General features: G+C 51.5%; 13 protein-coding genes across 13 annotated transcripts; 4 read left to right on the forward strand and 9 right to left on the reverse strand.

The window, feature by feature from the left end:
- Nucleotides 1-589: 589 nt before the first annotated feature.
- Nucleotides 590-1366, reverse strand: A1O9_07992 (uncharacterized protein; the record flags this gene model as incomplete). Its single annotated transcript, XM_013403547.1, has 1 exon — nt 590-1366. One exon carries the CDS (start codon nt 1364-1366, stop codon nt 590-592), a length of 777 nt encoding a protein of 258 aa, XP_013259001.1.
- Nucleotides 1367-2230: 864 nt separating this feature from the next.
- On the forward strand, nt 2231-4680 carry A1O9_07993 (uncharacterized protein; the record flags this gene model as incomplete). Its single annotated transcript, XM_013403548.1, has 10 exons — nt 2231-2296; nt 2364-2598; nt 2660-2933; nt 2996-3134; nt 3190-3270; nt 3329-3453; nt 3514-3578; nt 3640-3996; nt 4069-4138; nt 4191-4680. 10 exons carry the CDS (start codon nt 2231-2233, stop codon nt 4678-4680), a joined length of 1902 nt encoding a protein of 633 aa, XP_013259002.1.
- A 111-nt stretch (nt 4681-4791) lies between these two features.
- On the reverse strand, nt 4792-5649 carry A1O9_07994 (uncharacterized protein; the record flags this gene model as incomplete). Its single annotated transcript, XM_013403549.1, has 1 exon — nt 4792-5649. The coding sequence occupies one exon, from the start codon at nt 5647-5649 to the stop codon at nt 4792-4794; it is 858 nt and encodes a 285-aa protein (XP_013259003.1).
- A 556-nt stretch (nt 5650-6205) lies between these two features.
- Nucleotides 6206-7321, reverse strand: A1O9_07995 (uncharacterized protein; the record flags this gene model as incomplete). The annotated part of the gene is made up of 2 exons (XM_013403550.1): nt 6206-7201; nt 7256-7321. 2 exons carry the CDS (start codon nt 7319-7321, stop codon nt 6206-6208), a joined length of 1062 nt encoding a protein of 353 aa, XP_013259004.1.
- A 552-nt stretch (nt 7322-7873) lies between these two features.
- On the reverse strand, nt 7874-8906 carry A1O9_07996 (uncharacterized protein; the record flags this gene model as incomplete). The annotated part of the gene is made up of 3 exons (XM_013403551.1): nt 7874-8026; nt 8077-8429; nt 8486-8906. The coding sequence occupies 3 exons, from the start codon at nt 8904-8906 to the stop codon at nt 7874-7876; spliced, it is 927 nt and encodes a 308-aa protein (XP_013259005.1).
- Nucleotides 8907-9579: 673 nt separating this feature from the next.
- A1O9_07997 (uncharacterized protein) lies at nt 9580-10757 on the reverse strand (the record flags this gene model as incomplete). The annotated part of the gene is made up of 2 exons (XM_013403552.1): nt 9580-10483; nt 10600-10757. The coding sequence occupies 2 exons, from the start codon at nt 10755-10757 to the stop codon at nt 9580-9582; spliced, it is 1062 nt and encodes a 353-aa protein (XP_013259006.1).
- Nucleotides 10758-11038: 281 nt separating this feature from the next.
- Nucleotides 11039-11630, reverse strand: A1O9_07998 (uncharacterized protein; the record flags this gene model as incomplete). The annotated part of the gene is made up of 2 exons (XM_013403553.1): nt 11039-11290; nt 11343-11630. The coding sequence occupies 2 exons, from the start codon at nt 11628-11630 to the stop codon at nt 11039-11041; spliced, it is 540 nt and encodes a 179-aa protein (XP_013259007.1).
- Nucleotides 11631-12998: 1368 nt separating this feature from the next.
- On the reverse strand, nt 12999-14546 carry A1O9_07999 (uncharacterized protein; the record flags this gene model as incomplete). The annotated part of the gene is made up of 3 exons (XM_013403554.1): nt 12999-13398; nt 13463-14229; nt 14289-14546. The coding sequence occupies 3 exons, from the start codon at nt 14544-14546 to the stop codon at nt 12999-13001; spliced, it is 1425 nt and encodes a 474-aa protein (XP_013259008.1).
- Nucleotides 14547-15368: 822 nt separating this feature from the next.
- Nucleotides 15369-17159, forward strand: A1O9_08000 (uncharacterized protein; the record flags this gene model as incomplete). Its single annotated transcript, XM_013403555.1, has 3 exons — nt 15369-15576; nt 15630-15988; nt 16041-17159. The coding sequence occupies 3 exons, from the start codon at nt 15369-15371 to the stop codon at nt 17157-17159; spliced, it is 1686 nt and encodes a 561-aa protein (XP_013259009.1).
- Nucleotides 17160-17406: 247 nt separating this feature from the next.
- On the reverse strand, nt 17407-18471 carry A1O9_08001 (uncharacterized protein; the record flags this gene model as incomplete). Its single annotated transcript, XM_013403556.1, has 2 exons — nt 17407-17573; nt 17628-18471. 2 exons carry the CDS (start codon nt 18469-18471, stop codon nt 17407-17409), a joined length of 1011 nt encoding a protein of 336 aa, XP_013259010.1.
- Nucleotides 18472-19088: 617 nt separating this feature from the next.
- A1O9_08002 (uncharacterized protein) lies at nt 19089-20454 on the forward strand (the record flags this gene model as incomplete). Its single annotated transcript, XM_013403557.1, has 2 exons — nt 19089-20261; nt 20308-20454. 2 exons carry the CDS (start codon nt 19089-19091, stop codon nt 20452-20454), a joined length of 1320 nt encoding a protein of 439 aa, XP_013259011.1.
- Nucleotides 20455-20755: 301 nt separating this feature from the next.
- Nucleotides 20756-22730, reverse strand: A1O9_08003 (uncharacterized protein; the record flags this gene model as incomplete). The annotated part of the gene is made up of 3 exons (XM_013403558.1): nt 20756-22295; nt 22361-22445; nt 22505-22730. 3 exons carry the CDS (start codon nt 22728-22730, stop codon nt 20756-20758), a joined length of 1851 nt encoding a protein of 616 aa, XP_013259012.1.
- Nucleotides 22731-23549: 819 nt separating this feature from the next.
- A1O9_08004 (uncharacterized protein) lies at nt 23550-24566 on the forward strand (the record flags this gene model as incomplete). Its single annotated transcript, XM_013403559.1, has 2 exons — nt 23550-24216; nt 24325-24566. 2 exons carry the CDS (start codon nt 23550-23552, stop codon nt 24564-24566), a joined length of 909 nt encoding a protein of 302 aa, XP_013259013.1.
- Between the last annotated feature and the right edge of the window lie 773 nt (nt 24567-25339).

A 25339-nucleotide genomic window follows, 5' to 3' on the forward strand; every position in this document is an offset into this window, starting at 1 on the left:
TCAGGGCTGTGGGAGATACAAGTGAAAAAGCTTATAACGATTCGGTCTTCGTAGATCAAGCCGAATTTTTCATTAATAATGGAGGTGGAGTATTTCAATGAAGTCCGTCCAGAGCTTCAAAGTTGTTGCAATGGTACATAGAATAGAGAGTTAATGTGATTCAGGAATTAAAAGTGGCCTGGGATCGAGTGTCTACATAGTTTCAAAGGCTTTCTTACCATACAGCTAATTATATAGTGGGAACCGACGTAAATGACAGACGGGTGGCGGTCATTAGTATTGACAGTAGTAGTCAGGTCACGGCGAAGATTACCTCGAAAGTCCAAAAGTTGTATACCTGGGTCCGTTCACTAAATTAGACTATTTTCATCCGTAGGCAGAAGTATTAATGCTCTCAGGAGTTCCAGCTAGGGAACGGATTTCTAGAGGCGTTGACGCTTCCGAATGTGACAAAACGTCCTCTTGGTCTGAGAATGACTCATTCCTTGGGATAGATGAGACCAATTTTGCTTTCGTAGTTTGGAAGGAGATATTAGTACTATAGAATGAAAAGAAATTGAAATCCCACCGTGCATATTCGATATTTATTTCACGTAAAATACTGTCCGCCATCTACTAGGAGGTTTTGGCCTGTGATATTTCGCGATCTCGGACTGGCAAGGAAGCTGACCAACAAAGCTACATCCCCCGGCGTCAATCGCTGTTGTAATGCCATACGCGTTTGGACCGCCGTGTTGTACGTGCTACCCTTAGGTATGCCGTCCCTCTCCGCAACGCTGGCATCGATCTCCGCCCACATATCAGTCTCAACAGGGCCCGGGCAGTATGAATTGACGTTAATCTTGTGCTGCGCCAGTTCTAGGGCCGTCACCTGAGTGAGCCCTCGCACAGCCCATTTGCTCGCCGAGTACGCGACTCCTGACACGGTGGGCCTATGTCCAGCTGACGAACATGCGCCGATGATCTTCCCACCACTCCCCTGCGCGATCATTTGTCGCCCAGCTTCTCGATAGCATGTGAAAACTCCTCGGACATTGACCGCCATGACGCGATCCCACTCATGGATTGTCTGGTCGAATAGTTTCTTCGGAATTACGATGCCTGCGTTCGCTACCATGACGTTTAACTCTCCGAGCTCCTTTAGAGTCTTCGTTACCATCGCCTTGACTTCGTCTTCGTTACTCACGTCCGCTGGGATACAGATTGCCCGACGGCCTTTGCGCTCAATTTCTTCTTTCACATGGTCGAGCGCGGTTGATTGCGCCGCAATGTCGTTCACTGCGATGTCAAACCCGTCCACAGCCAATTGTAAGCAGATTGCTTTTCCAATACCTCGAGAGCCCCCAGTCACAATGGCGACAGGCATAATGGCCGGATAAGGGTGAGAAACGTAACACTCAAAGTTGTGATGATATCGATAACTTCTATACACGATACTCGTTCATTTCTTTACACAGCTCTCTGCATGGCGATCGGTGTCGGATGATTAAGACCATCACGCAGCGATCGAAGATATGCTTGGCGGTCTCCAACAAAGGAAAGCCAAGACCATACCTTTGTCAGAAGGACATTCCATGGCCACTGCATAGTCTTCTCCACGTGCTACCATGGGCTTGATGGTGGGTCGCAAGACGCCGTCTATAGAACCTTGAGGTTTGCTGGTGTCGCGAGTCACTAGGGGGCTCAGCCTCGCCGCCAAGACGGCATGTACCATGGTTCCTGTGCGAGTTCGCATTAGAAGTGGTTGGCAACATCTGGCCTCACTCTTTTGGATCTATGCAATATGTGTCTCGTTGGGCGGGAGCTTGGCAGATTTCATGCTCCAGTCGAGGTTCGGCTTAGAGATTGTCAGATTCAGATTCCCCAAACCGTAGTTCAGCCTTGCGCCAGCTATTGGTGACGCAACTTTCCTGAGCAGCATACAACAGCGAAGAGGCAATAGCCTTGCGGCCGATAACTGAATTTCAGAAAATTATACTCCATTGGAGTTCTACTGGACATAAATCGAATGATGACTGCGCCGGCATATGTTCCGCCAAAGGGCCTACATACCGCCATAGATGGCTTCCGCGTTCATCTAAGCAACAAGTACAACGTTCAGCTTGGTAAGTGCAATCCATGAATCTGATCTAGCAGTTTACAAAATTCATCTTCCTCCAGTCTTTGAATTGGGAGTTGACATGCTTAGGAAGGTAACTATGTCGACCTCCACCAATTCTCAGTAACTCGCATGAACGACTTCTGGATGACAGCATGGGAATTTCTGGGCGTTACAGCATCTTCGAGGCCGGAAAAGGTAGGTTTGAGTGAGTGCCAGGATGGTTCCTGGCGCAACTGGCTGAGGAATTCCGGCATTCATCCAGGCAATCGATGATGCCGCCCAGATCGATCAGTTTCCTTCATTCTTCGAAGGAGCGAGACTCAATTTTGCGGAGAACGTGCTCAGACGGAGGCGGAAAGGCACTGCGATCATCGAAATGAGGGAGGACAACCTGTTCAACCCAGACAGGTATTCTTGGATGGATTTAGAAGACACAGTGGAGAAATATGCCGATGCTCTAAAGTCCTCTGGGTTGCGAAAGGGAGAGGTTGTGGTGGGTAAGTCTTCAATTCCAATGCTTTCATAGAGTTTACAAGGACTGAAAGAGGTGCTACACAGTGGTGGGCAGCAACTGCGTGCGGTCACTTGCGCTACAACTCGCCACAGGTGCTCTTGGAGGCATGTTCGCTTCGTTTGCGACAGATATTGGTGAGAAAGCCTTAATCGACCGTCTCCAAATAGTCGAACCCCGCTTCCTATTTACTGAATCGGTTTACTCGTACAATGGGAAGAAAGTGGATATTAGAGGCAAGATATCCAGGGTCTATGATCAGCTCCAGCGAGGTTCATGTCAGCTGGTAGTTATCGGGCCTGCGTTGGAGTCGCAATCAGGGTGAGATTCAATCCCAGATATCGAATGCTTTACCGGTACATAGTAGTGACGGCTTGGGATAGGGTGTCACTCAAAACCTTCCTTATTCGAGCAACTAGAATTAGGCTCGTATTTGAGCAGCTGCCGTTCTCAACGCCATTCATCGTCATGTTTTCTTCAGGGACTACTGGAGCTCCCAAGGCCATCGTCCATTCTCATGGTGTAAGTAGGTCCCAGGTCACTATCCAAGACAATGGCGGTGCTAACCACAGTCTAGGGCCTGGTGATGAACGGGCTGAAAGAACATATTCTTCATCATGGCGTAGGTCCAGGAGATGTCCACTTTCATTACAGCGGAGTAAGGACTTCATCTACCATTCCGTGTTGCATATGAATGCCACCCTGACAACGCTTAGATTGGGTGGACTCTGTGGAATATCTCCCTTGGGTCTCTTCTTGCTGGGTCGACGCTGGTGCTGTACGATGGCAGCCCGTTCTTCCCTACCGCAGATAAATTCCTACAGGCGTTATTCAAGAATAAGTATGTGAGAAATGACATTGCATTAACGATGATTCAAGGCTGATCGGCATTGCCACACAGTATCACATCCTTCGGTGCTGGTCCGAGATACTTTGCGGAACTTCGTAAGCTGGACTTGGAACCAAGTAAATAGAATAACTCCGCCCACTGCTTTTTGTTGGCTGACTGACAATCTTTTTGTCTCAGAAATATTTTCAACTCATCTGCATACGATAGTGTCAACCGGCGCGTTGCTGCCTGTGCCACTCGCAACCTGGCTGACCCGGGCATTTGGCCCAGTATGTCAAATTAACATGTCTGGCGGCACGGAACTGTGCGGATCTTTCGTTCATGGCACGCGATCTTTACCCTCGTATCCGGGCGAGAGCTCTGTCATCGCCTTAGGACTGGACGTCGTTGCATTCTCGCCCGATGGGCTCGAATTGGAAGAAGGCCAAAGTGGAGAACTCGTCTGCCGGAGACCTTTTCCAAACATGCCTGTCATGCTCTTGAAAGATCCTCATCGCAAGCGATATGTCAGCTCTTATTTTTCAGGTTTCCCGCGTAAGTCGCATTAAGTCCTGACCAAGCTTAATTTAAGCAAGCAAAGGACTAACTGCGTGCCTTTGTTACCAGATGTGTGGACACATGGGGACTTCATGAAGATCAACCCGGAAACGAAAGGCGTTTACATCCTTGGAAGATCGTAAGACAGTATCTCTTTCGTGTCGCAATCACCCGGCTAACGTCGGCCACAGCGATGGAGTATTAAATCCCAGCGGCATTCGTTTTGGTAGTTCCGAAATCTACAATATACTCCTGAGCCCAAAGTTCACCCGGTCCGTCTCAGACGCCTGCGTCGTCGGGCAACAGAGGAACCAAGCGCCCTACTTTGACACGTCGGAGAGAGTTGTATTGTTTGTTAAATGCACGTCCAATGCACTGCTGAGCTCTGAATCTCCGCTTAAGCTACACCCGACACTTGAAAAACAAGTCCGTGAACAGATTACTAAAGATCTTAGTAGGCGGCACGTTCCCGCCTTTATCTTCACGGCGCCGGAGATCCCGTACAATGTGAATGGCAAGAAGCAGGAGATCCAAGTACGAGCTGTATTGTGTGGTGGCGAACAGGCTATGGCGAAGTTGCAGGTCACGGAAGAAGAGAGGAGAGTTCTGAAGTGGTTCTTACCATTTTACGCCATGGAACGAATTATTGCAGGCAGTGATGTCGTTTCTTCTAAGCTATGATAGACATGGCACCATTCTTCTCCGTTCGGCTCGTTTATGACATTCGTAGAGACCAAGGAGTTGAGCGACATCGACAAGAAGCAAGTATCAGTTATATGTTGATATAGAAATTTACGAAGTACTCGTCGCGATCGATTTGGTCGCCTCCAAATCAGCCTCCCGTTTGCCGTGATTTTCAAACACTCTCCTATAACAATCTGGTCCCAGCGGCACCCTCAGCACTTTCAATCCCTCGCCGAACCCAGTTTCCGTTCCTACCTCAACGATCCTCTCCGCAGCCTTGATAGGGTCCGAAAAATTGGAAGCATCAATGGACCCAAATTTGCCCAGCGTCTGCGCCACGGGACTGCTCTCACCCGCATACGCCTGGGATGGTGTGACAATCTGCATTGCGCTGCTACTGAAGAAGTTGGTGCGGAACGCGCCGGGCTGGATGACTATTCCGCGGATCCCAAGATGCCGAACTTCGTGTGATAATGATTCTGTCCAGGCCTCTAAGGCGACCTTACTTGCTGCGTATATCGCACACGTTGGCAATGGATCGCCGCCGGCCACGCTGGAGATGTTGATGATTGTGCCCGATCTTCGGGACCGCATAAGAGGAAGAATGGATTGTGTAGCTCGCACCGCGCCCCAGAAGTTCACCTCGAACTGGTCTTTTGCCTGGTGTTCAGGGATTTCTTCGGCCGCGCCGAGGATGCTGTACCCGGCGTTGTTGACCAAGAAGTCGATGCCGTCGAACTTGGCCCAGGCTTCATAGATGACTTTGTCTATGTCGGCTTTGGATGCGACGACATCTAAAGCTAGCCATGCCCCGTTCGGCTTGGACGCGACTTCTTCAATAAGGTCTGGAGTTTTGCTAGGGTTGCGTGAGGTTGCGATCACGCTGTGTCCCTGAGCTAGAAGATATCGAACTAATGCTAGTCCGAAACCCGAGGACGAACCTGTTATGAGCCAGCTTGGAGCCATGTTGTGAAGCCCTTCCGGAATACACAGAACCTTGTGATGAGGGAAGACGTACACCTGATATTGCAGCAACTCCTCACCGCGCTCTTATTGCTGCTGCAGTAATGCTGCAATATACCCTCGTAAAAACTTCTGCAGACAATGGCGTCGCCCCTTCTAAGAACAGGTCAACTAATTGATATTAAGTAATTACTGCACTAACGCATAAGCCTCGCCCGCATGAACGGTGCCACTGGGACTATCATAAAAGCTCATCCGATGTCTAACAGCAGTTTCAAATCCGAGTAGGCCTTCTGGCGGTGGAGGCGCGCAAGGAAGAAGGCGACTTGGCATCGTCCAGTGCTTGGATCCTCAGGCGACAGCCTGTCGTACCGCCCCATACAGACCGGAAACCATTCAGTGAAAGCTGCGATTCGCAGAACTATTTGCCTAAGTACTTGATCTAGATAAGGACGAATGAACAAAGCATGTTCGCAGGACAGGAAACTTTATCGACTGCGTATATGCGGTCCGACGTCAAATGACAGAGTGGGTCATGGGCCTGTATTCTGATTCCAATCTATACAGTTGCTGCGACCGGGCCAAACGAGACTCTCGAAATCTCTGGCATCCTACCGAGAAGCCAGCCCATACCCGCAAGCTGATCCTTGCGAGCCTGTGTACTGGCCGCGAGCATTGGAAAGAAACTCCAGTGGCCATGGGGTAGGCCTGGATATACATCCATCTTGGTCTCGACGCCAGATGCTTCTCTCAAAACTCGCTCGTAGATGATGCCATCGTCGCGGAGTGGATCCATCCCGTCAACTTGTAGATACACTGGCGGAAGGTGGCGATGACCCCTTGGATGGTTGAAGACGGCAAAGTTCACTGTATCCGTGGTGTCGGCTTTATAGGCACGCATGAACATGTCAAGAGCTGCCTTTGGGAGGATTGGGGCGTCCGCATTCTGCTGTCGAGCTACCCACAATGATCTGTACTTCTCCGGCATTGAATCATCGGGTAGGAGCAGAGGTATAGCTAGATATTGTCCCGTCAATGGGGGTGCCAGTCCCTCGTCTCTTGCAAGGTGCGCGAGAATCGCAGCTATATTTGCTCCTGCACTGCTTCCACCAACAATGAAGCCCACAGTCGTGTCAGCACTCCAGGATACCGCGTTCTCCGCACACCATTTCAAAGCATCCCAACAGTCGTTGAGCGCGTGTGGAAAACGGTAATCGGGCGCCAGGCGATAAGCGACAGCAACGCAGGTTGCGCCCAGTGCAAGCACGAAATTACGGCAGGTTTGCTCCTCACCTTCGGGAGAGCCAAAACAGAACCCGCCTCCGTGGATCATGACGATCAATGGACTCCCCTTCTCAGGAAATTCTGTCGGTTGGAGCAGTTTGGCTCGATTGTGGAAACCATCCCGAGTAGGGTATTGTAGTTCTGTGACTTTCACACCAGGAGGTGATGGTCCTAGTAGCCCTTTCGCTCTCTCACTATTTTTGGCATATAGTTCAGAAAAGTCTCGGAGGCTAGAATAGTCGAGGACGGGCAGAGGGTTCGCATCGAGTAACTAGGAAGCACGTCAAATCAACACGAGAGGAGGATCGCCATTGACAACGCAAACCTCTTTCAGCTCAGGGTCAATCTGTCCCAATTTCAATAGCGTGTTCATATCTGTGTAGTTCGTCATCTTGAGAAGGACACTCCGAAGACGCTTCGAAGGCAGATTCACATGCTCTGGTTCTTTCAGAGCACTTCGTCAAGGTAAAATTCCTCAGTGGATGAAGGCAGTAGTTGAATCGTCGTCGCGCTACTATCTTGGAGATTACTTTCAGCAACGTCATAAAGCTAGTTGCCTTCTAAAGACTGTCTCGGAAATAATCACGTTATCGACGACATCAACCTCTCCTAAATCATTCTCCACATGGCCTGGAAGCAATTGGGCGCCACGTGAAAGATCTTCGAGCCAGACTGCTCGAGTTGCCGACTCTGCTCGGCGAGCTCATCTGTCTGGCCGTGGAGGTCATGATCAAGACGCCGTCTCCTATGTCCACTGGGCCACAGATGGCCACGACTGTACGCGAAATACCTAGATAGCCGAAATCGAGGCAAGAGCACGAAATGCAGCGTCAGATGGCGCAAGTGATCCTGGAAACGTGCGATCTGAGGAAACCATGTCACGCATCAGGTTGTCACGATGAAAATTTGCAATGTAATTACTGGACTATTCTAATTTAACCCACTAATCCCGACGAGCTGACGGCAAAGGATAACCACCGAGTTCATTCACTATTGCTCGAAAACCAGAGAGAGCGTGCAGCAAGTCTTCCCCCATCCACGCTGACATCAGGTCTTTGAGCGTTAACTCCAGCTCTCGAACGAACTTTCCTGAGACCTTCCAATGTCAATAGAAGCGTGTGGAAAGAGAACAAGATTCCAACGTACCAGACAACAAGTACCTTTCCGAGCAGGATCCAGCGCTGCAAATGAGATTGCAGCAGCCACCTGGCCAACGGTGTTGCTTTCGACGCCGGCCTTCTCGAAATGATCGCCAAAACCAGCCGTGATGTGTGTGGGCGTGAAGCTGGGAGCAATGGCATTCACTCTAATATTGAGCTTTTCGGCCAAGGGCTGGGATGCTCTGAAAAGTCCAACAATGCCATGCTTCGATGCAACGTACGCAGTGTTGCCGCTAAAGCCAAAGTACCCTGATGTTGACGTGACAAGGACAATGGAGCCGACCCAGCCTTCCTCTGATGGTAAATTCTTGCTCATGTAGTGGATACCTAACCGTAGTGCTGCTATAGTGTCACTAACCAGGTACTTCCTACGATGCGCTGTATAGATGACTCACTGTTCAAAGTGCCCTTCAGATTGATGTCGAGGACAGTGTTACCTTCTCTTGACTCTATAGGGTCTCCCCTCTCATCGGTCTGCATGTCCAGGACAGTGCAACTTTCCATGATGCCTGCGTTGGCAACTACTATATCAATCCTACCAAAGATGTTGATGCCTTTCTTGAATGCATCGAGTAGCTGAGTCCAATCGCTTACGCTCGCCGGCGCAAAAATAGCACGCTCTGGAAATCGCAGTGATTGAATTAGGGATTCTGATTGCTGCTGCTGGGATTTCAGATCGGTAATGATGATATTGCAGCCATGCTCATTCAAGATCGAGGCGGTTTCCCCGCCAATCCCGCGTGACGCTCCAGTTATCAAGGCAGTTTTGCCTTGTGCACGCTCAAGAATTTCTCGAGCATGGGACATCTGATGCATCTTTCTTGCTGCTGACTATTAGCTTTGACAAAATTGGAACAGCAGCTTTTCGAAGGCTGGTAGAAAGACCCAAATTCTCTTTGGTCGGTGATATGCTTCACGCGAAATCAAGATAATTGTGGAGACCTGTGCATGGTGATTGGGACTGAGCTACGATATCCGATGTAGTCGCCTTTTGCGCGTACAATGGGAGGCATTCGCAAAATCCTGGCATCAGAACGTCCTATGCAGCTTCATTTTCCATGAGCACGGAGGCGGGCCACCCTATCTAGCATCGGAGGGGCTTCCAACTAGCGCTGACGTGCTTTCATCTCGCCTTGCAAGACATGCAGTATGTATGAATTTGGAAATGAATCACAAGAACTAGCAAATCCAAGAACGCCTTTCGCCAGGCGCCGTCTTGGCGGAGCAAAATATGGTACATTCACGCCGAGCTCGCTGGCACGTTTATTCGAAATGTCCCGTTTCAAGGACCCGGAAAGAGGGAGAGCATGTTCGAGTCCGAAGAGGCTTTCATTTGTGTAGAGGTGGGTGGTAAAAGATGTACAACCAAGAGAGACTCAAGTCTAGAAAAGCAACGAGATATCGAGCTGACAAGCTGACCTCCCTGAGGCTCCGGACTCACTGAGACACAATACCCAAGAACAACTCGATCTCTATATGGTTTCTGGTCTCAAGGTTTTTGATATGAATTCCTCAACTGCTTGGATGCTGTCCAACTCACCTCCCAGCTGATATAGTGATCTGGTCGCACCAACACCAGCCGACCCTTGCCTTTGTCCAAGCCGTACTTCTCGTAGGCATGTCCGTGGCCATGACGGTAGCTTAGATCGTCGGGGAATACCCGATGATAGTCGTACGCGTCTGTATTTCGCTGCGTGTAGAACGCCCTAGGCATATCTAGGAGCTCAACCTCCCTGCGAGCAGACGCGTGGACCAGGAGAGGAAGGATCGCCGCGTTGTTGAGCGGCGACTCGGATTCTAGTAACCTGTCTCCAATGGCCTGGGTGCGGCTCAGGGTTCTAATGTCCCGCGACGTCACGGCGCCAGAGAAGACGATCAATCGCCACAACCCGTCGGACTCGAGCACATCGCCAAGCTGTCGCGGAGTGGCACCACACTGGCAGACGACCTGGAAGGATGGAAATCGCATGCCTACCGTGAGTCCTACAAGATAGGCAGGCACTCCGACCCGGTGATTCTTGTCGGATGGGCACTCAGCGACGGCTAAACTCGGCTCGTACTTTAGCGAGATCTGCGAGGTGAACCTATTGCCTTGTTCCAGAGCCTCCCTTAACTCGCCGATAGAGATTCCCACGTCATCAGCAATGCCTTTGGCAGGCCGGCCCGAGAACAGGTGCGAGAACTTGGGATCAAAATCAACGAGCTGCAGCGCCAGCATCCTTCGTTCGGATTCGTACGTAGACAGTGGCGATCGGGATGCCGTCTTCTGAACCACGGCCCCGATCTTCCACACCAAATTGTACGTGTCTTGCATGCTGAAATTCTTGCCCTGTCCAGCTTTATGGGAATATGTATGAACGGCGTCCCCTGCGATGAACACGCAATCGTTGAGGCTATAGCGACTAGCCACCTTTTGGCCGATCTTCAATCCGGCACCTCACATATTAGCTCGAGAGCACAATGACAATCTTGGTTCCTCAAATGGTAAACGGTCCACCACTCGCAGTACTGGTATGAGATTTTGTAGGGGAGCAGGATCTTGCGGGCGGCGTCGAAGATCATGACTTCCGTCACCGCCGAGCGGTCGAACCTCTCTCCACGGGCGGGCCTGATGTCTGCGAGCTGTATGTAAAGGCGCACTAGCCCTTTCTCACGCGGAATCGCCATGATGGCCCCCGAAGACGCACTCTGGATGATGCAGCGGTTGCGAATGTCCACTGATAGGATGGATGCAATCAATCAGCTTTGCTCTTATTCGTACAAACAGAAAGAGAATATTAGAATCTCACGAAAGTCAGTGATAGGGACAATGTCCATGACTCCCCACACAGCCTCGGTCTGGTCGCCCTCCATTGCAAATCCAAGTCGGTTGCGGGTCCAAGAATGCGCACCGTCGCATCCAATCATGTATTTGCATTTGACCATGTTATCTGAGGCGGCAGTTCCGTTCATATGCTTGTTTGAAGGTAGACCGTGACAGGATAGCTGTCATCCACGTCTACCTGCGAAGCGTCGATCTCCAATTGAGTGGGTTCCGCCGGCCGCTGGATAATCACATGCTGACTAGTCAGGTGGATGTATTCGAGAAAACAGTCCTCAATATGACTCTGGTGGATGACACTCTGTTGGAATCTGCTGATTTCTGGGGTTGTGTCGACAGACCGATCAGTCCTGCGCACACGCCCGTCTGCATCTGGGTTCTGTAAATGTCAGTTAATTGATGGCAAGAAGATATAGTTATCCAAAACGCACCCAGAAACACACTTCCTGCAGTCTGTTTGCCTCGCGGTACAGTCGATGTCCGATACCAAAGCCATGCAGAATCTCCAAGGTGCGGCACTGAAGACCATCGGCGTGGCCGTGTTTAATCTTGTCCCCTCGCTTGTCAATCACAAGGGTTTTGAAATTGTACTTTGCAGCCCACGCGGCGCAGCCATGAGGCCACGGAAAGTCAGAAGAAGCAAAATCATGTGAGAAACCCAGAGATACTGACCCAGCAGGTCCTGCGCCGGCGATCAAAAGGTCTACCTCTCGTTCCATAACGTCTTGGTCAAGAGCTGTTGAATCATCAAGTTGGAAGCCACCTATCTGTGGTGTCGAGGTTTTTTCGGCATCATATAGAGAGTTTTGTTGCCTATCGGGATCGAAGGATAGGATAAGCCGTGAACTTGAGAAGAGACTCGTCCCCTTTCTTCTTCGAGGGCTAGTATGGGTTCTGCGGTGTCCGACGCCGGCAAGCCTGAGGCCGTCCACGCAGATCAGAGCATCTTACTGAGATTTCAGGCATGACGATGGGTTGCATGAAGGGATCAGTTGCATGAAGAATTTGCTGGTATGCGTGGGGAGGCAAAATCCGTGCCTGCTGGAACCATGGTACTAGAGAGCAAAGCAGTCTAGCCTCTAGTAAGAATATGGAGAATGAATTTCTCTACCATGATTGGAATGTAGTTGTAGAGAGTGTCAGGCATTACCAATGTCGTCTGTGAGAAGCTTACAAATCTGTGATATCGGGAACTAATGTCGAAGGATACATTCGCAAGGGCTAATCGTGGTTATACAGGTGTACCACCAGGAAATAAGGGCGTAGGCTCCAATACTACCATTATCATCCAATTACGCTTTACTTAACTATAATATGAAGCCGTCCAGGTCTTCCAAGCTCATATCAAAGGGAACGGTACTGAGCCAGTTCAAGTCGAAGGAGTCATCGATGAAAAGATCTGGCGCTCGACACGGGGAATCAAGGTGTACTACCGTCGACGAATGCGGTACGGAATAGTCCATTAGGCCTTCAGCGTATTGCAACGGTCCGTCCCTTTTTTCGAGGTCCATCGCAGCATATCTCGAGTTATATGCAGCATCGGCAGGGTCAAATCTCGGATAGGTCAAGGTTTTGTCACTCAACTCGAGAACTTTAAGGCAGCGCACCGCCGTTCGGCTGGTGGATGAGTATGCCCGCAGGATGCTGAAGCAGCTAGCCCACGCCTCATCGCTCTTGTGGCTAAGTTCGGGAAGGTAGTGACGCTGTATTAGCAGGATTAGGCCGCTAGTATAGGCGTCTAGATATTCAGTTGTGAGAAGAGGCCTGTATATCAGGTCAAAAGAAGGGCTTAACTTACAGAATATGGCATACCAGGAACCAGGCTGACATTCTGGCGCACTCCGTCGGACTCCATCCACCAGTAAGACCAATTCCACAGCAGCTTCTACACACAGTGTTGGGGCGGTATTCAAGAGCGTCGCGCTGATCCCGGACCCTATTGAATTAGGCGCAAGGTTAGTTTCGGGATTGTATCGGGCAACGTGGCATAGGAGTAATGGTCTGAAGGCTAGAATGCGGCCGAACAGGTACCTAGTTGTGGGTCAGCGAGAGAGAAGACGCGAGCGAGCCTTGAGGGGTCTCTTCGCTCACTGCATTCGAATGAGGACCGACTGCGCATCCACCACGACCTGTTCAAGTGCCGCCGTCATCGTTGCAGGCATCCTTAGCTCTGACGGCAAGCCCTGCTCCCAATTGGCAAGGGCAACTTCAAAGTCCAGAAAGTCTTGGAAGTTCCCGGTCTCAAATCGCTGTTTCATTGTCGTCGGTTTTCCAGCATCCCTGGACTTGGAGATTCCTAGATCATGGTCGTCGTCGCAGTCATACACGTTCTTCACCATGTGTTTCAAGATGACGCTGAGCTCGCCTAGACTTGACAAAAAAGATGTGGACTTTGAGTCGCCTCGAGACTGACCCAGAGTCGGTGGGCGGGGAATTGGAGCCGAGAATCCCACCATAGACGGTCTGCCGTAGATGGTGGACAGGTTTCTGCCGATGTTAGCGACTCATCAGTAGGGTAACAGCTAAGGTTGAACGCAGGCCGTTAACATACCGATCCATCACAACACAGCCGACCCAGATGCGCCATCGCAATCCATACGATTCATGCTCGGCTCCGTCCTGCTGGCGCTGTGCCCCGCAATGGAGTCCCAGCGTTTGGGACATTCGTACCGATATGCCGATGATATTCCAGCAGGCAGAAGTCATTTCCGTCGTGCTTTGGAGGTACAATCCCGTGTATAAAAACCCCTGAACCAGGGAAAGTCGCGGGACATTGAAAATGTCAAAGTCTAGCTCCATTAGTTGTTTGCACCGTCGCCAGTAGAGATCGCCCTTCTGGACCGAATAGCCGTCCAGCCCATCCCAGGAGCAGGCTAAAGCAAACATAGCATTGAGAAGGAGATGAAATCTGCGCGATTCGGGAATCGGGTCTACTCCCGACAAGTTCTGGTAGGGGAGGTTGGCTGTTCGAGATGTTGTGGAGGCTGGACTCCAGAGCTGACCATAAGATTTTTCAAAACTTGGCCGATCGATGAAGGGGTAGAGGGGATATATTCGGTCCCAAAATAATGCAAGTATCGAGTCAGCCTCGGGGCGGGCAGGAATCGCGTAATCTTCGATGATCTGCCTGCAGAGCGCGGGCTGAACGTCGTCAAACAAGTCGCCGTCGGGTCGAGCCAGAATATGCCTGACTTTGGCGGTGAAGCTGACAGTGCTTGAAGAGCCAAAGAAGCCCGTTTTCTCCGGCTCTATGTCGAACAGAGCAGATCCGCTGGATGCAATTGCCCCCATCCCATCTACACGTCCAGTCGACGTTCGCTGGTAGGGTGTCAGAATAGTAACTGTCAGAGGCAGGAGCCGAAGCCCGAAGGACTTACAGTTCCCAGGTCAAAAGGCGACTGCTGGCGCCGATGCTGAGTTCCGTCGCTGCCAACACTGCTTGTGTCTCTCGTTGCAATACTGGGCGAGTCTCCGGGGTGCGGTTCGCAGTGTTGCTCGGCTGCCCTTTCGACTTGCGTTTGGGCCGGACGAATCGTTACATCGTCGGAACCGCCTGACCCTTGACCTTCCAGGGCAGCAATGCGGCTCTCAAGGTATTCGATTTGTCTAGTGTTTGGACAAGGGGTGATTGGCATGAGAAAATAAACAATCAGGACAGTTGTTTACCTGGACACGCGCCTCTTTCGCACCGCCGACTTTTCGTAGACACACGAGGACCGTCTCCCCCGCTTGGAGCAGGTCCCACACAGAGGCCTCTTGCCGTCACATTTACGCTTGCTCATACGACAGCTTTCACATGCATGGAGGCTTTTCCTGCTCGACCAGGGCGGCTCTTGAAGTTCCGCGTTCATGGTTGGGATTTGCTTGATAGCAGGCTGTCGGGGTGGCATGTCCGCAGTGAATGAACGGCCGCTGGTTTATAGAGACACGGGCTGCGCAGGCGGCGCCGCAGCAATATATTCCCATCTACCCCGGTTGAAGCATCGGGGTTACCCCTCTTGATAATCGGATGCAGGAACAGGGTTTAGCGGGGTAACAAGGATGCCAACCGGACTTAGCGAACAGTCTCGCGATGTTTGGCGTAAATATATCCCTAGGCACATGTTGGACAGTGCAGACTGGATGAATGAATGCCTGGCTTTCAGGCGTGCCAAATGCGGGATGCGGCGTTTTCGGTCCGCAAGGCTTGGCATTGAAGGGGATGTACCAGTAACTAGTATAGCAACTCATGGACATCGTGGCATTGTGCGCAATACTATGTACAGGTACACGAGTCGGTAGCGCAAGAGACTGCGGAGGTGGCGGAGGTGGAGGCCGCAAGCATTGTGAAGCCAATGGACGAGTGTAGAGGACGACAAAGAGAGCACAGACGAATAAATGCCCAAAGGGTGTAGTCGTTGCCGTCCGTGTTGTGTGGGTTGTCAGGACAATAGACTCCTGTGTCAAGAATCGTCACCATGAACGGAACTCAAGATCAATATGTCCACCGATCTATTGACAGTCCCCACGGGCTTAAGGTGATCGTGGTGGGTGCTGGAATCTCTGGAATACTAAACGCGATCAAGCTTCCGCGCCTCGTCGAGAAACTGGATCTCGTCATCTATGAGGAAAATGGCGGACTCGGGGGCACGTGGCTCGAAAATCGCTATCCTGGCATCGCCTGTGGTACGTCTATCTCAACCTCATTGCTAGAGTTCGTTCCACTAAGCCGTGGGCAGACATTCCGGCTCACATGTATCAGCTGTCCTGGGATTCGAACGTGGCATGGTCGCACTACTACGCCTCTGGGCACGAGATTCTTGACTACTGGCGGCGTGTAGCGCAGAAGTACGATGTTGAAAAATACATGAAGTTCTCTAGCCGCGTTAAAGAAGCTCGATGGGTTGCCAGAGAAGCCCAGTGGGTTGTGACCATCGAAGATGTCGCAACGGGGCAGGTCGTGCAGGACCGTTCTGATGCCCTTATCACTGCCTATGGAGCCCTCAATTCCTGGGATTGGCCGCAAATCCCGGGACTCGCAAAATTCAAGGGAAGCTTGATGCACAGCGCCAAATGGGACGAAAGCTTTGATCTCGATGTCAGCGCACCACCGTTCGTCTCTATCACAAGAACAAGCTGACTGTGTCTAGGGCAAGACCGTTGCCGTGATCGGGGCTGGCTCCAGTGGCATCCAAATAGTCCCTAGCATTCAACCCAAGGTGCGCCGAATCGACCACTACGTTCGAGGTCGGACGTGGATTGCATCTCCCATGGCGTCACAAGAGCTAGAAAGACGAGGCGTCCGAGAAGGCAACTTTACATACCCGCTGGAGGAGATTGCAAAGTGGAAATCTGATCCTCAGGCGTATCTAAGCTACCGAAAGCAGATTGAGACGTTTGCGCAAAGTGGCCACGAGATCACCCTCCGCGGCTCTCAGGCACAAGCTATTGCACGGGCGCACTTTACCAATCTTATGACGGAACGTCTCTGCAAGAAACCCGAGTTGCTGCCCCATTTCCTACCGTCATTCTCCCCTCTGTGCCGGCGCCTAACCCCCGGGCCTGGTTATCTCGAGGCATTGACGGAAGAGAATGTCGAAGTGGTGGTAAGTCCTATTTCCAAAGTGAACGAGACTGGCATCGTCACCAGCGACGGCAAACAACGTGACGTGGATGCTATTGTCTGTGCCACGGGCTTCAATGCGACTTTCGCCAACATCGTCCCCATCTACGGAGTCAACGGGAAGCAGCTGTTTGATCGGCCGGACGGAACACGCCCACGAACAGCCAACTACCTGTCGATTGGAGTGGACGGATTTCCCAATATGTTTATTATCCTGGGGCCAAACTCTGCTGTCGGCGCCGGCAACCTCCTCATGATCATGGAACGCGCCGTTGACTACACAGCCCGGGCTCTGCGAAAGATGCAGCTCGAAAATATACTGACCATGCAACCGTCAGTGCATGCAGTCAACAACTTCACCAAGTTTGTCGACGTCCATCACCACCGCACCGTTTATGGCGAAGATTGCACTTCGTGGTACAAGGCAGACGGCCGAGTCACTGCTTTGTGGCCAGGCTCGAGTCTCCACGCAATTAAGGCGCTGGAGAATCCGAGATGGGAAGACTTTACCTATGTATACCGTGATGAGAATGAAACGGGCTGGTTGGGAGACGGGTCGACCCTGGCAGATTGGAATCCTGAGGGAGACAAAAGCTATTATCTGACTTCTGCAGAATTGATCACCGATGCTCCAAAGAGCGTGTGATGTTAGCTTTCATCCTTTCCTTAGCTGCTAGATACTGAAGGTGCTCCTAGCACGTATAGAACAAATTGATTGCAATCGTTGCCTCGTCATCAATGTGAGCGCTGCTTAACTAAATTCACTCCCGAGGCTTCAGTCAGGTGGCAAAAACGCCTACAACTTTCAATGGAAGGCGGTGCCCAAGCATGCTTAATTCGACACTATTTGACCATTAAACTTGTAATAGAATTGCAACAGAGCTTGTCATGATTTAGGTTGTGGAGTTAGCAACCACCTCTGGAAACTTGGTCTTCAATGCTGGGAAGAGCTCGAATGCATTCTTCCAAGCAATCCTTTCGCGGTCCCACTCTGTAAACCCATGATATGATTCCAACGCTGCCTGTGCAATGGGGACGGCGCTTGCAGGCATGTACGGAACTGGAAAACGTCAGCTCAGGGGTTGTATTTTAAAAGATAGATAATGTTGCTTACAGTCTGAGCCGGTCACTATCTTGTCGTCCCCCACAAACTCCTTGAGAGCGGCAAACTGTGCGTTGCCCAAGGTAACGGCAGTGTCGTAGTAGTAGCCTTGCAGCTCGGAGTAAGAACCTTCGAAATCTCTCCCTCCGTGCCATGGTAGGGTAGACTGTAGAGCTAAACGAGACGCTAGAAATGGGACTGTTCCTCCCGCGTGGCTCCAGATAATCTTCATGTTGGGGTATCTGAGCCGTGTTTGTTTGAACAGCATGTTGGCGATCGCCCGGGTGGTGTCGAATGGATACTCGATCACAGGTAGCGACATGTTGTCTAGCGCAGGAGATTCAGTCGGTCCAGCGGGATGAACAAAGACGGTGGCATTGCGGCGATCCAATTCTGCCATTATGGGGTCAAACAACGAGTCGCCTAGGTACACACCGTCGACGTTGGTGTAGAGACCGATCCCGTCAAACCCGAGCTCGTCCAAACAGTAAGCGATCTCTGCCAGCGAGGCGTTGATGTCAGGAAGAGGCAGGATACCGAACGCACCGAGCCGCTTGGGATGTTGTCCCATCCAACCCGACATTTCATCGTTGAGCTCGCGGGCCAACGTCCTGGCCCGCGCATTGCCTCGCAGAAATGACAGGCCGGGGGCGGTGATGCTGAGGATGGAGTAGTTATATCCAAACGCAGTACAGTCTTCTAGGTATCCGTCGAGCGTCCATTCTGGGGTGCGGAATCCGTCAACAAACAAATCGCTCGCGTTACTGCTTCCATAGCCAGCGCCAAGGAGAGCTCGTCGATAGCTTTCTGGGACGGGATGAGTGTGAACATCAACAGTGAACGAGGAGCCTCCCATGATCAGGATGGCTAGAGCCAGACAATGTAGCTTCATTTTCGCGCAACCAACATCATTCTTTTGTGGCCACAGCTTTGGAAGTCCGCATAAATACCCCTTTCTTTTACGAGCGACCATTGCGGCCCCCAGGCCCCCAAGCGGGGGTTGCGGTCTCCGTGGTCCGCAGACCACACGACGTCCGCAGCAGCGCCTAAGAGTGAGGGCTAATACATCCCGCACCCCGGAGTATGAAAGACAGAGACTATATTAATATACCTGGGGTTCTATTAATGCTAGGACTCTGGGGTTAAACAAGGCCCGGGTAAATCCCTTGTGGTAATACGCAATGCTGTCCACCTCAGTTATCGCTGCTGGAGAAGTCGGTCTTCGAGGTATTGTGGTGGTGCTGTTGGCGCCTCCAGTTCTGCTCTTTGGTTTCTTGCTCGTCCTCCTTAGACCAGTGGACAAAGGCCGGGGGAGGAAGTGGAGGCTGCCGCGTGGTCCGCGAGGATGGCCTTTAATTGGCAATCTGTTTCTATACCTTGAAGGAGAGGTAGCAGTGAGTGGACCTCTGCATAAGTTGAGACTGGGCCATACTGATGATTGCGTAGGGGCACAAGATTGCGACATATGGGGAGATGACAACAACTCACCTGGGATCTAAGCTCTGGGTTGTCCTCAACAGCAACCGTCTGGTCGCTGAGCTCTATGGCCGGAAGGGCAGCATGACCAACGGCCGGCCACACTATCCTATGGTAGGCGAACTCATCAGTCAAAACAGACGATCCGTGTTGCTGCCACAGAATGGCTGGACGGACCGTCGACGTGTAATGCATCAGCTGCTGAATGGCACGGCCCTCACCCGCTACCAGGAGTACCAGGACGAGGAAAGCAGGCAGCTGATGGTGAACTACCTCAACGATCCCCAGCATTGGTATCTGCACAACGGCACGTACTCCAACACGGTCATCCATCGTATCACGTTCGGGCAGAAGCCATCAGCCTCACCCGAGGAAATGGCCGAGGTCACCAAGGCGCAATTTGCGTTCCTCATGAACGCTCCTCCTTACAATTTCTGGGACTGTTTCCCTGAACTGGCACGGCTCCCCAACGCCGTGCAATTTTGGCGCTCTAAGTTTGCCGCTATGGGACGACACACCATGGAGGCCTACTCTGCATACTGGGCTCCACTCAGGCAAAGCATGGAGAAAGAGGACGCGGCCCAGTCGTTCGCCCGCGACCTTGTTCTGGATGAGGCCAAGTTTCAGGGAAGCAGCACTGACAAGATGTTCCTCGCCATGCAACTCATAGAGGCCGGCAGCGACACCACCCGGCTTGGGATCAACATCTTCATCCTCGCCGCCATTTCGCACCCGGACAAGTTCCAAAAGGCGCGCGACCAAATCGACAGCTTGTGTGGCGGCGGTGACCAAAAACGCCTCCCAAAATTTTGGGACGAGCCAGACTTGCCGTACATCAACGCCTTCGCTAAGGAGATGTTGCGCTGGCGTCGCATCTTCGACTGGACTCCCGAGCACACACTGACCGAGGACCTCGTCTTTGAAGACTATCACTTTCCCAAGGGCACTAACTTCATCATCAACCACGTCAGTATTGCCAATGACAAGACTCTGTATCCCAACCCGCAAGAATTCCAGCCAGAGCGCTGGCTCGATGGACGTGAGGCCGAGATCTGGAATGGGAGCTGGCAATTTGGCCATGGACGTCGCATTTGCGTGGGCTATCGACTGGCCCAAAAGAGTCTATTCATCACCTTGGCCAGGCTGATCTATTGTTTCGATTTCCAGCCGGTACGTCCCTTTCCGCCCTTTCTAGTAGTTCCTGTCACTTTTGTAGGCTGCAGGTACTAAATTGAAGCAGAGAGGCCCATTCGACAACTCGTCCATCAATCACTTCGCCACAGGAGAGCCATTCCCGGTCAATGTACGAGTCAGAGGAGAGGAGTATGCAAATTTGATCATGGACTCACATAGAAAACAATGAAATTATCACGAATTATGTCAGTGGAACACGCATCATATTTGCTTCGCCTCTGCCTCTTTCAGCAAACACAGTCGTGAGCAGGCTGATACGCTATGAGTTGATTGATTCGAAAATTTGCCGGAGTGAATACCCTGCCGTTCTCGCTCTTGGGCCTTCAGAATCTCTTCAGAATGAGGATCAACATTTTGATCTCCATCCGATATGTAGAATGAATACAGGACGTGCGTCCGTGACAGTCAATACTTCTTCCCCCCGTTCTCTTCTGACAAGTACAGTATACATTTATTGCGCTGTTGAAACGTTAGTGGCTGCCTGCCGCCTCCCACGGGCACGCCCCATCCACCGCTTCATCCCAAATCTCCCACATCTCACCTTCGGCATTGTCGTCATGCCCGCCGGATTGCACACCCATACCCGCGCCTATTTTCACTACGTCATCTGGAACCTGTGCCAGTCTCTCCGCTTTTGTGGCTCTAGACGTTGGCGCCAGTCTCCGCCGCCGGCTGAACTTCATCATTCGCTGCGCCGTTTCTCTAACCTGGTGCGTCTCGGACCCTGCGCCGGGTGTCTCTACTATCCAGATCATGTATACACGTTTACGATCAGGGATGTCGCTCGGAAGCAGCACCTCTGCAGGTGTTAGCACGGCTTTGAAAGGTTTGCGTCCTTCCTCGATTTCGACTAGGCGCGCGGCGACGCGTGCCTCAAAATCGCCTTGAAAGGGGCCTTCAATGCCGGCCTGGCGTAGGAGATGGATTGCCCGCCGGCGTGAGACGGAGTCGCGGTATTTGCGGGCGGTAAAGCAGAGAGGGTGGATGATGCCGGGGACGGGCGAGTAGGCAAGAAGGGACCGGGAAGTGGCAGCCTGACTGGCCGGGGCATTCGGGCTAAGGACGGCCTCAGCGCAGCGGATGATTTCTTCAAACTCTGGGGCATAGGTATCGTAAGTAACTTGAGTGGGAGGCTTGACGTTGGAGACGGCAATGTACATAATGAGTGTTTGGGCTTTGAGGATTCTAAAGCGGGGTGTCTGTGCGTGGAATGGCTGTGAACTCTGGTTATCGAATAGTAAGGTGTAAGTGCGAAGCCAGCGCTTCAGCCAAGCGACGAGGTAGACTTGCTGTGCTATAAGCGCTGCTGGGAAATCGATTCGTTCCTCCCATTCTGGCTCCAATGCCTTAGCAATGAAGTGCACACACCATTGTTGAAGAACAGGGCGTCCTGTAACGAGATCTTCCATGGAGGCAGGGTAAAGCATCTGATTAGTGACTGGTAAGCGAGGGAATCGAGGCTTTCTACCCCAAGCAAACATGGAAATATGGTAGTCCAGAGTGTAGAAGACATCTTGGATTGGATTAAGACCTTCAACGATGGTATTACAAGTCAACGGCCCTACTGAAGTGCTGGGCCATGTCTTCAGAGACACCTCATTCTGTAGGTCGATCATGCTAAATGCTCCAAGGAGGTGACGTACTGCATCCTTTTGCTTGTGCTGGATGCTCTCAGCAGCGGCTAGGAGCATAGCGGTCACCAGCAATGGTACGACCTCGGGCTGTGGCCGCTGAAGCTCATCTCGCACTTGTCGGAGCGCATTCAAATAAAGCCTGGTGATGAGCTGGTGATCCTGGCGATGGGTCTGGTGAAGAACACACTTATCATACGCGGCACCCAGAGTTCCAGCGGCGGCATTGACATACGGCCTAGTGGCGGCGAGTTGAGGGAGGAGCACAAAGGAGAATTCCGCGCTAGCCTTGCTGTGGAGTTGATAGGGGTCATGTGAGAAGAGAGATAGAGTCAATTGAGCCATGTTCTGCTGGTCAGGTCGATGCCAAGGAGGGACGCTGACTGGTTCAAGAAGGGTCAGTTGCTGTTGTTGCTGGTGGCCGTCAAGTCTGCTACGCAATACCCGCTCGTAGCCAGTACAAGTTCGTCCAGACCTAGAGCATCTAAGGCATGTTGGGAGGCTCTCGTCGCACTTGACTTTGCGCTGCCTGGCATGCGGTCAGCCGGCGCGCTGGGCAATGTTGTGCCTGACACTTTACTCACTTACAGGTCCGACAGCCAAACCTGGATTGCTTCTGGTCCAGAATCCGAATCCGCTTGAGTGAGGCAGTTTTGACATTGTGACTAGTACTGTCCATAGCCGCCATCACGAAACTGAGTTCTCGAGGATGTGCCGCAAAGACCGACGCATCTCTGAGACGTGGATGGATTAGTGGTGGCAGATGGTTGATTTTGTGGCTCGAGAGTCGAGACTGATGGAGCGAAGGAACCATTGCTCACAACACATAGGAGCACGGTCGACCAGACATTGTCTATCTCATCGTGGGTCTGTCATATTGCCTAAATGGACCCAGAACCTGAGCCAGCCACATGGTGCCGCCTGGCCAATTAATAGATAGGCATCCGCCATTCCTTGTGAGTCGGACATGCTTTGTATGAGGACGGGTTTGATCCAAGTTAATTATGAGACGCCGGTTACCGGGGTAGGTGCAAACTAGGTCGGGGCTAATGAATACTCTAGTACTAACATGGCTAGGCTCGGTCTTTGCCTTGGCGGCATCGCTGCTTCTCTGCTTGCCTTTGTTTTGCCGATGTCGCTGGCTTTATCTTCGTGATAGTTGCAATGGAGGAGGACCACAACTGTCTACATGATTATTCCCCACCTCTGGCATATCCGTTGGCGCACATCTATGTCGGTACTGTCTGGTGGGGTTTCCAGACGATATGCGGAGGCAGTGCAAGGCTCGACCTCCACCTTAGTCTCGGTCTTTGCCTTTACACCATGCACGGCCGCAGAGATTCCACTCCGTGTTAGGACACCTTAATGAAATCAAGTTCATTTACCTAATCGCTGTTGTGGATACTCTGACACCTAATGCGAAGCATATCGGTGGAGCTATAAAGATATCTTCGGGCCAGGCCGCTAGTTATTAGTTGGATGCAACTCCCTTCTTCAAAGGTCATTGAGGGCGGTCTCTCCTGTTCTTATGCCTTTGGCCTTCGTCTTCCGGTAGCCTCATCTTCTTTGTGCAACCAGCAACCTTGTATTCTCCTTCGTCTTTTGCATACCCTCTCGACTAATCTCAGCAGCGATGGCCGACAACAGCAATGTCCCAATACGACCCTATAACTGTGCGGAGTATCAAGAGTGCCTAACGGCGTGGGGTTATCTAGACTACCTGCCCAATGTGCCAGCCAACGCTGTGTTTGTGGCCATCTTCACTATTGCTACAGCTGCCCAAGCTATACTGGCATGGCGTCACCGCACTTGGGGTTACTCGATAGCCATGCTGATCGGCACCATCCTCGAAGTTGTCGGCTACGGCGGTCGCATTGGATTGCACTACAATGTCTTCATCAACACATGGTTTATCATGTATCTCTGCTGCCTGACTATAGCCCCTGCGCTTTTCACCGCAGCTATATACCTATCCTTGTCACGCATCCTCGCTATCTATGGGGAAACACTCAGCTTCATCAGAGGCCGCAGCATAACTCTCACCTTCATTTCTTGTGACCTCATCTCCCTGGTCCTCCAAGCAGTTGGTGGAGCATTGGCCTCGACAGCTATCACCATAGAAACACGTGACATTGGCGTTAACATCATGATCGCTGGCTTGAGCGCGCAAGTGGCTGCCACAACAGGCTTCTCTCTGGTCTGCCTGCACATTATGTGGAACGTCCGCAAGCATCCCGAGCGGGTCAACGTCGAGCATGAGGGGTTCAGGCGAGGAAAACGCTTCCGTGCTTTCATCTGGGGTTTGTAGCCATCTTATCCTTCCCCCCTGTCCTTCCTCTTCCCTATCTTTTCCTCAATATTCGAGTCTAGTTCGTTCAATTCCACACTGACAAAGAATGGTTGATCAGCAATTGTCATCGCCATCACCACAATCCTGATACGTTGCTCCTTCCGTGTCGCTGAATTGAGTGAAGGCTTCAAGGGCGAACTCGCTAATAACGAGGTACTCTACATGATCTTCGAAGCTGCCATGATGTCCATCTGCGTGTTTGTGCTGACGATTGCACACCCGGGTCTGACGCTGGGCGCGCATTGGAATAGAGGCAAGTTTCACTGGAACCAGAAGCAAAAACGAGAAGTCAAGAAATAGCATCCACATCATCATCTCCAACCGGCAGCCGTCGTGGGAGCTGAAGCAGAGAGTGGCGAGCAGTCAAGCGGAGGGTCTTCGGAGCATGGTGGCACGGATAAGGACATGAGTTTGGGCAGCGAGCCGCGTTGGGTGTCTCAATTTGGATGGCTGCACGGCACGGAACTCAGAAGGATGTCTCTTCGCACTTGCTGCGTGATTTTACATTGAAGCTATTGCAATGGAAAGGGAATCGGTCAGTTGACATCATGCAGGGCATATTAAGATCGATCGAGATATTGGTGGTGGGCGTACTGAATACTGATAGAAGCTATCTCGACTTTCCGATCTTCTGCGACAACGTTCGGTGCGCCCAGACACGGAGTAAAATGGCTCTAGTGCGAATCTTGCTCCTCGTGGTAGAATATCATATTGATGACACTTCATATCTAGAAGCTAACATTATGAGTCAAGTAATACTTGTCGTTCCAGGAATTGGACCATTCAAAATCAATATTTCAGGACCTTGAACACAGCCTCACTAATTGACAGTCATCAGAGAGATAGAAGTTATACCGTCGAAGACCCGTGACAACGGGGCAAGGATGCGGGATCAGCAATTCGGACTGTAGCCGAACACGAGCCATTTTCATGCTCTCTAAGGTCTATACAACAATTAGCTGTTTTTTTTATAGGGCCTGGGCTGCTGCATCCTGGTAGTTGGCAATCTTAGGGACCTGGAATACACGTCCGTCCTTGATCATGTAGTATCGATAGCCACTTCCAAGCGCACG

The sequence above is a fragment of the Exophiala aquamarina genome (genome assembly GCF_000709125.1).
Source record: "Exophiala aquamarina CBS 119918 chromosome Unknown aczIA-supercont1.6, whole genome shotgun sequence".
Classification (NCBI taxonomy): Eukaryota; Fungi; Ascomycota; class Eurotiomycetes; order Chaetothyriales; family Herpotrichiellaceae; genus Exophiala; species Exophiala aquamarina.